This window comes from Dama dama, chromosome 12, assembly GCF_033118175.1.
Source record: "Dama dama isolate Ldn47 chromosome 12, ASM3311817v1, whole genome shotgun sequence".
NCBI lineage: Eukaryota > Metazoa > Chordata > Mammalia > Artiodactyla > Cervidae > Dama > Dama dama.
Genome location: NC_083692.1, coordinates 56,921,218 through 56,935,037, shown reverse-complemented (window position 1 = coordinate 56,935,037; position 13,820 = coordinate 56,921,218). Strand labels below are relative to the sequence as shown.

The 13,820-nt window shown below is 49.3% G+C and overlaps 1 protein-coding gene across 1 annotated transcript; it reads left to right on the top strand.

The window, feature by feature from the left end:
- Positions 1–625: 625 nt before the first annotated feature.
- Positions 626–13,441, top strand: OAZ2 (ornithine decarboxylase antizyme 2). The gene is given in 6 exon segments (XM_061157360.1): positions 626–780; positions 9,627–9,702; positions 9,704–9,784; positions 10,965–11,140; positions 11,881–11,966; positions 12,191–13,441. Coding segments are annotated over 6 exon segments (570 nt in total). The 5' UTR covers positions 626–760; the 3' UTR covers positions 12,322–13,441.
- The last annotated feature ends 379 nt before the right edge of the window (positions 13,442–13,820 follow it).

Genomic DNA, 13,820 nt, shown 5'->3' with positions numbered 1-13,820 from the left:
TTCCTTCCACTGCTGCTGTCAGGTGTCTGCGATCCTGACCCACAGCCATTAAACTTCAGATGACCTCAGCCTTGACCGTTGCCCTTGAGACCTGTCTGTAAGGTGCGGAGATTGTTGATCTCAGCTGATAGCTGAGGTTATTGATCTGCGTATGAGCTGAGGTAATGGATTTGTGGGCCTGGGTTTACTCTCAAATGGCACTAATACATGTGTAGTACTCCTAGATTTCCGATTTTGGTTAATAAAATATCCTCCTGGGGCCTACAAATGATACAGCCCAGCTCAGTCCCATGCAAACAAGGGCTAGAGACCAGCACCAATGCTCAGGAAGCGCCGCTTGAAACTCTACATTTCGTTCTGGTCAACCCCGCAAGCTGCTTTCCTTCTGGCCCCGCCCGCTCGGCCCCCTCCGCTACCGGGTCCCGCCCCTACCGGCCCCTGGTGCGCCTGCGCGGAGGCGGGGCGGTGCTTTGCCCTTTGTTGTGGGCCCCAGTTTCCCAGGACACCGCGCGGCGCTGGGGTGGGGCTATGCAGATGAGGCACTCGGGGGCGGGGCGGTTGCAGCGGCGTCGGCGGCGGCCGGGGAGGGTCAGTTGGAGGCAGGCGCTCGCTGAGGCAGGAGGAGGGCTTCTGGGCCCGCGGCCTGACAGGGACTTATCCCGCAGAGATCGACCCCGCGCGCGCGACCCCACACCCACCCACTCATCCACCTACCCACTCCCTGCGCCGCCTCCTCCCACCCTGAGCAGAGCCGCCGAGGATGATAAACACCCAGGACAGGTAACGGCCCGGTCCAGGCTCCCCGCCCCCATCCTCCCCTCGTCTGCTCCAGAGGGCCTCCTCCCCAACCACCCAGCCGGTTCTCGCCCCTCCTACAAGGCCCTAGCCGGCCGCCACTGGGTCCCTTCCCTACTTCAGCCACCCCAGTCCGAGCCCCAGCCCCGCAACTGGGCCTTCTTCCGTCCTTCAGTCTCCCTCCCTCCAGCCCAGCCCATCCCCCTCATCGCGGCGTAAAGCCCCCACTGACCGGGACCCAATCTTTCAGTCCTGTCCACATTTCCCTTCAGCCCCCCCGAACGGTGGCCCATTCCCCAAATTGTTTCCATCTTCCCCTTTGAATCCCTTCCCTTATTTCAACTGCACCTTCCAACCAGATGCTGCTTTTATCGCTGCTCCCCCCCCCCCCCCCGCCCCCGGTCTGGCTCCGTCCTTCAGTTCTCAACTGGACCCATTATCCACACCTGTCACCCTCACCCCCGGCCCCCCGCCCCCCAGGCCTAATAGTCTTTACAGAGATGCCTGGCCCTCCCCTTGGTCCCTCACTCCAGCTTCATCTTTTCTCTCCCGTCCTCTTTAGATACCCCTTTCCCCAATTAGGCCCCGTTTCCCTTGTCTCCCAACATCATTTTTTATTTTTCACTTTGGGCTTGACTCCTGTCCACCATCCTGTTCCCCTAATGCCGTTCCCCCTAACACTCTTCTAAACACTCCTACCCTTTAAACACTTTCTCTCATGACTGCTCATACTCCTCCCATCCTAACTGAACCCCATTTCTAGAATATTAGATCACAGAACTCAGCCCATTCAGCTTCTGTTGAAGACCTGCTCTCTTTACCTGTACCTCCAGTACTTTCAAATTAGTCCTCATACTCTGTTCACTGGGCCTTTGCAAGTTTTCTCCCTCAAAATCTGACTCCAGCTTTTCCCCAGTAATTGTAGAGAAAGGCTGCACATCTTTCTGATACTGAGTACCAGTAGTTTTCTAAAGTTACTTCATGTATACTTCCCCCTGCGGACACTCAGCAGAGTTCATTATTCAGTTTTCCTTTCTCTACTTCTCTTTTTCTCCAACGCAGCCCTCGTCATGCATCTCTCCCTCCAGCATATCCCGTATTTCTCCCCCAAATTCTTCTGTGAAATTGTTTCCTAATTCCCCATGATTTTTAACCCCAGCTGCTTATATATCAGGATGGCTTTTATATTTACAAACTGGGTTCTAATTCTCTTCCTCTTTGTTTCCCAAGACTTGTTGCTGCCCCCTCCAAAATGAGCTTGAAGCTCATTAGTTCCCCACACCAGGGTCTTTGTCTCCAGATTTGGCCTTCTGGCTTCTGCCTCTCACTTGAGCCTCATTGTTTTGCAAGCGGAGTCATTCCCTGCAGATCATCCTTAAGTTGTGCTATGGTCTGTCTAGAAGAAATGGATTTTAGTTCCTCTTAAAAACATAGCCCTCCTTATTGCTTTTGTTCACACAGAGCTCTTAACTACCACTCAAGGTTTCTCTCACACTTGGGTTCCCCTCTCACAAAAAGTGGTCTCTAACTTGCTCTTTCCCATTCCTTTAGCAGCCCCATCCTTAAATATTCCATCTGAGTTTTCAGCTTTTTTTTTTTTTGCATCTCAGTGTTTCTCAACCCTAGGTGCACATGTGAAAAATCAATCCCTTGGCCCCCACCCTTCAAAGATCTTGTGTAATTAGCCTAGGGTGGGGCCTGGTATTAGCATATATTTTGAAGCTCTCCAATGGGCAACCAGGGTTGAGAAACACTGCCTCCTCTCCCTTCCCCTGAGAAGACCCTTCCCATCATATTCTTTTAGTGGGTGTCAGCCCTTTCTCCAAGGAAAACCGTGTTGTCATCTTCAGGGATTTCTTAGTCCTTCTCTCCCAGGAACTCTCCAGAACTATTCCAAGATTTCTCCAGAAGTATGCAAGATATCTGCAGCAGCCTCTTAAATTCTACCTTGTTACACAGTTCTCAGCCATTAGCCACTTTCTTCTAATTCTTAGAATCTTCTCTAACTGCCACATCCTTGTTTCTTCCCTACATGCAGAAAGAAAATTCACTCATTTCCTGGTTTGTAATGGTCCTGTTTGATCCAGTACCCTGACCTCCCAAGCCCTCTTTACCTACAGCCCCATTCTGGTGCTGTTTCCCTTTTCCAAGATTCTCGATGTCCATCTTTCTCTGCAGTCCCTTATTTCATTTTCTCTAAACCAGTCCTCTGGAGCTGAGGAGGTGGAGGTGGATATGTACTTGGGTGGTGCTGGATGCAAAAGATGTTCTTGTGGTAAGGAAGGCTGTGTGTGCTGAGGATAGAACCCAGGTATGAGAGGACATGATGAAGTGCAGGGGCAGAGGGAAGCTGAGGAACTTGCCAGAAATCCCAGGGCTTTATGAGGTGGATTTTTCTTTTCTAGTCTTAGGTTCTTGTCTCTGCAGTGGGATTTGGAAAGTGGTGGTGCGGTCTCAGCAGGCCTTCTCTATAGAGTCCTCCAGACTGAACTGGTCTAGGTGCCAAGTCCTTTGCAGCTTGAGCCCTGAGAGTTGAGCACTTGGGACCAGTTTATAAGGGTCTTCACCCACTGTGAGTTCCAGTCCTGGCTTTGCCAATGTGCTTACATGTTAAAAAAAGAGAGGGTTGGGTTCACTTAACTTTGAAGATTTCTTCCAGACTCCTAAGTGGCAAAACAGGCTTGCTTGTCTCCAGAGAAGCCTTGCTTAGCGTGTTGGTAATTTGAGGGGCTTGGCTGTGTGAAAGGCAGGTGGAGGGAGGAGCCAGCTGGCCTGCGAGGCCTGGGCAGGAGCAGGGCCTTGGATCAGGCTCCTCCACTTTGGCCTGGGGGTGGGGTGGTGTGTGCAGGGTGTCTGGTTTCTTTGAGTTATGGCAGTCCTGTTTCTATAGCATGTTTCTGAGCCTCCTCTGGCCTGCTCCTGACTTTTTAAGAGGAATCCTGGTAGAGCTCTAAGGATTTGGATTAACATCCGGATGTTCTTCCCAGTCAGTGTATTGATGTTTTCTGTCCACAGAGGGGCGAGCTATGGTTGAGCGCCCATTGGGTGGGGGATGGGCTTTGGAGCTTCGCTGGCTTCTGTGAAATACTCGAGGTGGAGGCTTGGTTTCCTGGAAGAAACAGTTACAGAGGAGCCTGCAGTATGTTTTGGAAACAAGGCTCTTCCTTTCCAGTTTTGTTCTGATCAGTACCTCCAAAATATCAAAATTCCTAATGGTGGGGGAGGGAAGAAGACACGAGTACAAGAACTTCATTATGGTTTTTGAGCAACAGGTTTAAATCCAAGTAAATCAAGCTTCATGGACCTTTCTCTCCCTGGGTTGTGGCGGCAGGAAGTGTCTGTCTAGGGCTTGCTTAGTACCTTTTGACAGTACACTGTGTGGAGAAGAGCTTGCCCTGGCTTCATAGCCTTATAATCAGTCTGTGTCTGATGGGCTTTGAGAAGAAGCATTTGGTTCCACAGGTGGTTTTTCGGGGTGGTGGGAGCAGCCAGGGTACAAGGGCACATCCGAGTGACCCTGAGCATCTTCACTGAATGATTCCCTGAGTAATGGGATTTCTGTCTCTCCCACCAATAATTTGGTTTTGATTATTCCGTATTTATTGGCACTGGCTTGTTGGGTGTGGAGTGGTAGGGAGAGCAAGTGTTCCTTTGATATGCCTTCAAGGTCATCCCCACAGAGAGAGAGAGAGAGAGACCTAGCATAGTCAGGAATCCCCCCAAATTGGAGATATGCTTTAGAAAGCTGTGTGGACTAATAATAGTAATTCCTCACTCTGCCAAGAAATCCAAATTTAGCCTCAGAGCAACTCAGAAATATAAAAAATGGGGACTGAAGTAGGGGGTTGAGGAATGTTATATATGTGTATTTCTAGCAAAAAAAAGTAATTCATCCCTTTTTGAAACAGTACACAGTGTTGATTCAAGTTGATACCATGATTTGGAAGGCTGTGAAGCCTAATTGAAATCTATAGACCAGAAATGGCCAAGTAGGTTAGCAAGAATTTTGTTACTTGAAGTGAACAAAATAGGTTGTTTCTGGTTAGCAGCAGTGGAGTGAAATGCTTTGTATAAGATAAGCCTCAAAAAAAAAAAAAAAGATAAGCCTCAAGAAAATTCCCCAGGCCTTTGATAGTGTGTAAACAATGAAGTAATTCTATCCTGGGAAGAGAGGATGGAACTGGGTGATGAACTTACTATGCAAACTAAATTGAGGTATCTGAAATGCAAAATTAAGATCCTGTTTGGAAGCATGATCACCTAGCCATCTCCCCACCTCTGGCAGCATCTGTAGTTTTGCCTACCTTTGGCGGAAGATCTAGCAGTCTCAGCTGTGTAATTCGATAAGCAAATCTCAGAGACACAGATATTCTAACTGCCACCATAAGTGTTTCTTGTGGAAAATCAACCAGAACCCAGTGTTGGCTTTCAGTCTGTGATTCAGAGTGGTGATGTCATTTTCTTTATAATCGGGCTTAGCAAGTAGACTCCCTTTGGCACACATAACAGCCCTAGTGAGATGACTTATGTCTGGCATCTGACCAGGCCCCTTTCTCATATGTTAAAGGAATCGGCAGCTGGAAATCAGCCTCTGTGCTCACACTAGACTGAAGGTGGCCATTCACCTCCCACCTTTCTTCCTATTTCTCTTTAGCTTAGTGCGATGGCAGCCCTGAATTGGTCTCTCTTGCTGCATAGGGATTAGTCATCAGAGACCATCTCAGAGTAAAAGCAGCCTGTGTGAAGGGTAGTCAGGGCCCCCTAGAGAGTTCTGTGAGGCAGGGCTGAGACAGGAATGGGTCAGAAGAGGCTGAAAGAGGGGACTGAATGTAGAATGCTTGGGAATGTGGTTTTTTATGTCTTTTCAATTGATACAACAAGGTCTGTAATACCAAGGCCATCTGACCCTCCTCTGTCAGGCAATGGAAATCAGAGAGAGAGGGTATAGACCCGATAAGCTTAGGCCACTGATTCAAGTGAAACATCGAAAGTCTATTAAGGAGAATGTGAATTCAAGTGTTTGTTGAATGTAGCTGAATAGAAACTAGCCACAGAATTACTTTTATATAAATCTCTACTGTGTGTAGCAGACTGTACTCCCTTTGAGCAAACTAAATGTGAAAATCAAAACTGACATAAAATCAACTGGAAGTGATTCTTTAGCAGGAAATATTTTTATTTTCTGAAGAGATTTTAGGTTACTTCCTTTAAATAGTAAGCATCCTAGAGATTTAAAAATAGGATTTGAATTATAAAAAGTCAGTTTACTAGCAGGGTTCCCCAGGAATACATCTAGCATACGCTGCCTGTCTGTAGCTGGCGTATGAAATTATAACCTGCTAAGGACATTTTGGACAGCAGTTTGACAGAATGCTTTAAATTAGAGGCAGCAGGATGTGATAAGTCTGTAGCATTCATATGTATCCTGAGGAGTGTTTCCAAGGACATGTCTGATAACAACTGAGAAAATAAAAGCACCAACAGATTGGCTCGGCTCTAATCTCCCATCTCTCTTCTGAATTGACTTGGATACCTGACACCCTCATTTCCAGTGTGGTCTTTTTTTTCTTCTCCAAAAGCAGGACCAGCCCAGCTGGATGTTTGAGTTCAATCTGACACATTTGATTCTCCTTAATCAGTCTGATCTTTTCAGCCTCTAGACTGAGCTTCTTAAATCATCCTTTGGTGGTAGAGATTAAACCATGTCTGCCCCCAAGTGGAGTAAGCAGGATATGGGGAAGGAAAGGAAAAAGCTGGGCATTGGAGCCAGTAGAAACAAAACTGAATAGGAAACCTCACCTGACTTGGATCTGTGATAGGGAGACTTGTGTTTAAAAGCCACTTTTCTTTTGTGCTTAAGTTCCTCCAGGATTCACATTCCTGTTAAGGCTGGTGGCATATTTTGCCACAATATTTTGAACCCTAAAGCTGATATGAGAAGGCCATTGCTGGGTAATGTTATACCCCTTAATTATTTTATGGAGAAGGCAATGGCACCCCACTCCAGTACTCTTGCCTGGAAAATCCCATGGATGGAGGAGCCTGGTAGGCTGCGGTCCATGGGGTCGCTAAGAGTCAGACACGACTGAGCAACTTCACTTTCACTTTAGTTACTTTAACCACAACATATGTGCCCATATCCCTTCCCTTTTCATGTCAGAAATGACAGGTTTGTTTTTTTCTTGAGAGAGCGCAGTTTGGCATTTACACAGCAAGTAACTAAAAACAGATCTATTATGATGGGCGATTAAAATAACGACTGTGAACTGCTACCTACTAAGCTTATCCCAGACCCCAGCTGTTTCTTGTAGGGAACTGGAGCTGGATCTCAGGGTGGGGACTGAAACACCCTTCCACCCCCAACTCGCACGCATGCACACATACACAGTTGCTTTCTGTGCAGACTTTCTTGGGGAGGAAAGTTCCCAGAATCCTTGTGTGAGTGGGAAAGTAAATGATTTGTTACCATGGGATAGATGTCTTACATTTTATTTGAAGGAGGAGTGAGATCATGACATCAGAAACATCAGGAGCTCATAGATGAGTGCTGGACGCGGGGCAGGCCCTAGGGTTTATTTCTAGGAAGATAAAGGGGCTTCCGGATCTAAAAAAGGGAAAACCCATCTTATTCTTTTCAATGGGTTGGCCCCATCACTTCTGCTATTTGCAGGTGAAAATTAGTTCAGAAAAAAGGGGGTGGTTGGAATGCAGCTTGGGATTGAAAGTAGCTCTCCCATCTAGAGATCATTGAGGAATAATTTTTCTGGAAGTGAGTTAGCACCAGAATTTTAGAACTGCTAGGGCCTTGGTGATCTGCTTATTTTGTGAACCCTGCAGTTATCCTGATACACAAGTCTACATCTCAGCTATCTGCCCTCAGTCCCTGGCTATCCCTATTGACCAGTACAAGCAAGCCAGCTTTCTCCAGTGGCCCAACCTTCCTGGTGCTCCTGCAGGAACCTCCACCAAGGCCTGCAGGTGGTCTCCAGGGAATGGGGAGGGACCCATGAGGGGTGGGTGTGTGCCTTTGCTTGGGGAAACTCCCACCTTTGTCTTTTCTTTCTGGCCTGGACACTATTTTTCTATCCCTTAACACATTGGAAGGTGAGAATTTTAACAACTCATTGTCCCCAGGAGAAAACAGGCCCTGATCTTAAACAGTTGGCACAGTCCTCTGTCACGCCTCTTCTGCTAGTAGCTGTTGGTTGAAGCCTCGTGAGGGAGATGAGGATGCCCTGAGGCTCTCCAGGGGAGGCCCGAGGTGGTCATGTGATTGCTCCCCAGGTGTTGATGCTCCTCTGGGCCCACTTCATCTCCTAGCAAAATTTCCAAGTGTAATTTCAGGCCCCTGGCTGAAATTCTTGAGAGAACAGAGGAGCTGAGCTACAGCAATGATGCTTTGGGTCCTGGCTCAGCTGGAATGCCTGTATAGGTCTCTTAGTACTGAGGGTCTCAGGGGGTTATGTCTCTGGTTATTGTTCCATGTTAGGTGTGAGTTTTAGTTCTGTCACTCTGAGCCTAAGCAAAGAATCCAGATGACGCTGTGCCATCAAAAGCAAAGGACAGCGTGCAGAACAGTGCCTCATTATTTTACAAAGGGTTTTCAGGGAACAAAGGCCGTGGTTTGTGGTATATGCTGATTTCTGTGGTTTAAATATTCGTCCTATGGCTGATTCAAGCTACCAACATTGCTGTCACTAAACACAACTTTGGTCGGGAAGAGATGTGCACAGTTGGGTGATCTGGTTCCAGCACCCTGCTGCTGCACCCTCCCCTATATGTTACTGCTGCCTTCAGCCACTGTGCCAGGGCCAGGCCTGTTGCTGAGTCATGGTGTTACATGTACAGACAGTTTTCCTCTTTGCTTGCTTCACTTGCCCTTCGCCTGTGGAGTGAGCCATATCTTAGCCTAAAGAGCCAGTAAATTGGATTCAAAGAAGGCAGCGCAGTAGCTCTGGAGCTCTGTTGGGTCCACCTGAAAATGGTGGTAGCCAGGAAGGGCACATACCTGAAGGCGACAGGGGGCTTCTTTCAGAGCCATTCACCCTCTGTGGCCCAGCTGATGATTGGCTTCCTTACTCAGGTCCCAGTATGTATATAATTCCTCCTGGCAACCCCCACGCCTGCAATATACATTCACTTGAGTGTCCCTCTGTCCACAAGGGTATTCCTTGAACTCCCATGCATGCCGAGGTCAGATTCCAGCAAAGAAGGCCAACTCTGCATTTGGTGGTACACCGGGGACTAACTCAGATACCATAATACTCTGTACTGTGGTGCATCTCCTCTCCAGGAGCCAAATCCCTGGATTTGACTCAGTTCTAGACCCTAGAGGGATTTGGGTGATTTTTTGTTTAGTTCCATTGTTCAGGTCGGGGAGGCTTTGGAAGTTCCTCCCGGACAACGGTGCTAGCCCCTGTGACTTTCTAAGCCCCGTATGCTTCTCCACCCTGAGGCGATTGTGGATGCTTTGTGATTCTGTCACACAGGTTGTTGAGACACTTAGGGTGAGGAGACAGGCTGGTGTGGGTCTGGGGCTCTCTGCCTAGCAGGCGAGCCAGCATTTGGTTCCTCCCAAGGTCTGCCGGTGTCATGGAGATTTGTTTGATGTTTGACGGGGGCTCCTTTGGTTAGACATCCAGCCTGACCCTGAGCCCTCTGAGCCTCTCTGTGCCTCTGTAGGACGGTGGGCTTGCCTTTAAGGAGGAGTTCTGAGAGCTGTAGCAGGAAGGACTGGGGCAGTTGAGGGCGAGCGAGGGCAGGGGTGGGTGGAATGCTGAGTTAAATCTGCAGGACCTTGATTCCTGTCTCACTGTCTTTCTCTCTTGCAGTAGTATTTTGCCTTTGAGTAACTGTCCCCAGCTCCAGTGCTGCAGGCACATTGTTCCGGGGCCTCTGTGGTGCTCCTGATGCCCCTCACCCACTGTCGAAGATCCCCGGTGGGCGAGGGGGCGGCAGGGATCCTTCTCTCTCAGCTCTAATATATAAGGTAAGGGGACTATGGGATGGAAGGCTCGGAGCAGTGTCCTCCTTAGACAATGCTGAGTGGCTGCTTAAGGGCAGCGATGGCTTTCCTTAGTCTTCTGAGTCTTAGGCCAGTAGTGGAACTGGGGAGGACTTTGAATTGAGGCTGCTGGGAGGCTTTCGGGGAGTACCAAGCAGACAGCCTGTCATCTTCTCAGCTTAGGTCAGCTCTTAAGTGCTGGCTCTGGGTCCTGAGTGAGGGAGCACAGCTAAGGGGACGGGGGCTGGTGAGTGGAGGAATGCACGAGCTCTTGCTGGTGCAGCTGTTCACTTTCTCCTGAGAAATGCCAAGGGCCAGGAGGGCTTTTCCCTTTGTCCATACCAAGGGCATGGGGCACCGCATGTTGCAGGGTGGGGGGTGGTAATGAGAGGGTCACCCTGGCAGCTCAGGGCACAGCCCAGGAGCTGTTGAGAACCTTGGGAGTCTGTCCTGAGGTTGGTCTGGGCTGGGACAGCTAGCCCCTTTTGCTGCTATTCAATCTGTGAGCCCAGAGGTTGGTTTAGCATCTCCCTGAGACTCGCATTGACGGGTGGCTGGGCAGCTGAGTCCTGGGCTCTTGAGACGGTGGCAGGGGTGACAGCATGGACTCTGCAGTCACCCGGAGCCAGCTTGGGTTGACCTGTGCCCCAGCTGAGCCTCAGGAACATTCTCATTTGTTTCTGATGATTCTGTTTCAGAGGGAAGGGAAATAACACAGTATTGGGGGGACAAGCATGAGTTTCAGTTAGGGAGACCCCATTTGAATCTCAGCTCTGCTGTTTCCTCACTGTGGAGTCTTGGGTCAGGTGCTTAATTCTACTGGGCCCCTGGTATCTTAGGTTTAAAGTGGGGATGCTGATGCCTACAAGTGCTTGTTGTAATGATGGAAAAATGGGAAAGTACCTTGTACAGTACTTGACAACCAGTGGGCTCTTGGTAAATATTCCCTTCCAATCATGCTGGCATTTAGCCACCACCAACTGGTCTCACACCCAGTGAGTGATGGCTCCATTGAGGCAGAATGTTGCTCTGATGTTCCAGTGTGCCCTGTCCCATGCTACTCTGAGGTTGGCCCAGGAGGGCTCCCAGCACCACCTAGGTTGGGGAGCCTTTGATGTGGCCAGAAGCAGTAGTGATCTGGCTCTCTGACCTGATCTCCTCCCAGGACGAGAAGCTCACTGTGACCCAGGACCTCCCTGTGAATGATGGAAAGCCTCACATCGTCCACTTCCAGTATGAGGTCACCGAGGTGAAGGTCTCTTCCTGGGATGCAGTCCTGTCCAGCCAGAGCCTGTTTGTAGAAATTCCAGATGGATTATTAGCTGATGGGAGCAAAGAAGGGTAAGGAGCAAGTGCCGGGCAAGGGCTGGAAGCCCGCTCCAGAGAGGGGCGTGTGCTTCCTGGGGGCAGCAGATGGCCAGCCTTCTCCCCTAGCTCGCAGCTGCCCAAGTATATACCTTTTTTTTAAAGGTTAGTTTTGGCCAGTAAAATGGGCCTATGATAATGAAAGCAGATCATTACCACTTATAACTAAATTCCTGTCATATAATGGTGTGGTTTAAACAGCCAGAAGCTCAAAGCAGCAGTGGAATTTCATTGGATTGGGCAAGGCCCTCCAAGCACCTAGTTGTGGAAGAAACAGTCCTGAGGATGGCGTTCTCGCGAGTGGCTCCAGCCTCTTGAAGGACTTTTAGGTGGTGGTAGGGCCCAGGGTTCCTCTCCGCAACAGGTGGTCACCATCAAACTTGGCAACTTTGGCGGGCCCCTGAGAAACTGGGTTCTCTTCCTAGGCCCCATACTTTCTTGTAAATTGCATTAAGTTGGCTAGGATTAATTTCAGACAAAGAACCTTTACTCCTGGAAGAGAGAATTCTGAAACAGTTTTCTTAGTGATTGTGGTTTATTTTTTTCTGAACTCAGGGCTTCTGAGGTCTTGAAATAGGAAGTTCTCCTTGAAGCTTCCCTATTTTCAGTGCTGACTGTAAGCCTCAGAAAAGCCTTGTGGGAGCAGGGGGTATAGAGGGGTGGGGTGAAGTCCACAGGTGGCAGTGGACTTGAGTGGTTTTCTTTGCTTCCTGCAGATTGTTAGCACTGCTAGAGTTTGCTGAAGAGAAGATGAAAGTGAACTACGTCTTCATCTGCTTCAGGAAGGGCCGGGAAGACAGAGGTGAGGGGCTGAGCAGCTTGAGACCAGGCTGGGGAGGGAAAGGGGGGGCTCCTAATGAGGTGGGGCTCCCGACTTCGACATATAAACCCTAGGAAATTGTGGGATTGGTTGTGTTCAAATTTAGAAAAGGCCAGTGCATTTATTCCATCTTTGTTTTGGGTTTTCCCTTGATTTAGCCTACCTTTGTTTCCTATCAGAATCTTTTTTTACACTCTTTTTTGCAGCTCCACTCCTGAAGACCTTCAGCTTCTTGGGCTTTGAGATTGTGCGTCCAGGCCATCCCTGTGTCCCCTCTCGACCAGATGTGATGTTCATGGTTTACCCCCTGGACCAGAACTTGTCCGAGGAGGACTAATGGTCAAAGAGGATGCTTTGCCCAAGAGCCACAGTGGGGGAAGCGGGGAAGTTAGGCAGCCCTGAGACAGAGGAGGGGGCTTCTTGCTGTCCAGGGAAGGACACTGAGGGGCTCAGGGTGAGGGTTGCCTGTTGTGTTCTCGGAGTTGACTCGTTGAAATTGTTTTCCATAAAGAACAGTATAAACATATTATTCACATGTAATCACCAATAGTAAATGAAGATGTTTATGAACTGGCATTAGAAGCTTTTTAAACTGCGCTGTGTGATGTGCTCTATCTAGCCTAGGGGAGGACATTGCCTAGAGGGGAGGGACTGTCTGCGTCCAGGGGCCAAGCCTGGGGGGCTGGGGACAGCACTGTCAGGCTCAGGTTACCCTGCTGTTGGGCTTTCTTTTTTTGGTTTTTAAGACTTGTGTATTTTCTTTCCTTGCTTCCTGTCACCCAGGGGACTCTGGAGTATAGGCTTTTCACCCCTGGGCAGTGTCCTTCTGTTGTTTTTTGACACTCCACCTGGGCTTCTCTCTGTGCATTTGTATCTGGCCTGGAGAAAGCAGGTCTGACCCCTCCTTTACAGCTTAGTGTTATTCTGGCATTTGGTTAAGCTGGCTTAATCTGTTATCAGTGCATTCAAAATAGGGGCATTGAAGTTTACTCCTACCACCAGGGCTTTATTTTGGGGGTGCCTGGGTCTTAAAAAACACAGGCCAAACTGCAGTTCTCAGATTACGGACAGTTCTTGCTCTGGGTTGCAGGCCTAGGCCCCAAGGTGTCTCCTTCCTAGGGTCACAAACAGCAGAGAGGAAGAGGAGTAGCAACTCAGGGCCTGGGGGTTGTGGGGGAATTTGCTGTTAGGGACTGGATGCCTCTGCCTGGCTGAGTCTAGTGCTAACTGCACCGCCCCCCACCCCCCCCAGCAGGTTCTGAGTAGTGCCTGAGCCCCTGTTCTAGGGGCTCTCCTGTGGGACTGAGGGGGTAGAAGTGGCCCGCCCTTTTCTGTTTTCACTGAACAGCTTGTTCTAAGGGGGAAGGAAGGGGGAGAGATCTCGACTGGGTGAGGGGGCGGGGGTGTCAGGGAGGCAAGTGTGTTGTGTTAGTGTGTCAATAAACTGATTTAAAGTTGTGGTTGGTCTGTCCTTTACTCCTCAACCAGGGCCAGCTTCCTTCTACTGCTGTCTTTTGAGTCTAGAGCCCAGCCCAGCAGGGGGGTGATGCGCGCTTCTCAGGAAAAAAGCCGCTTTGCATCAGGACAAACGGCTGAGGTCTCTGGGGCCACATTACAAGGCGAAGCAAGGGGTTGCTAGGAGTCTGGGACAGAATGCTGGAGCCCCCTAGAGACAGGTTTGTACACAGAGCTTCATCCAGAATAGAGGCTAGACATACCAGGACCCGACTTCTTTTTTGTCTAGAAGGCCAGGTCCTGAAACTGGGTTCTGGCTTTCACACAGAGCTGCCTGACATTCCTGTTCCTGGGGGTGTCTGAGGAAGTGGAACTCACCTT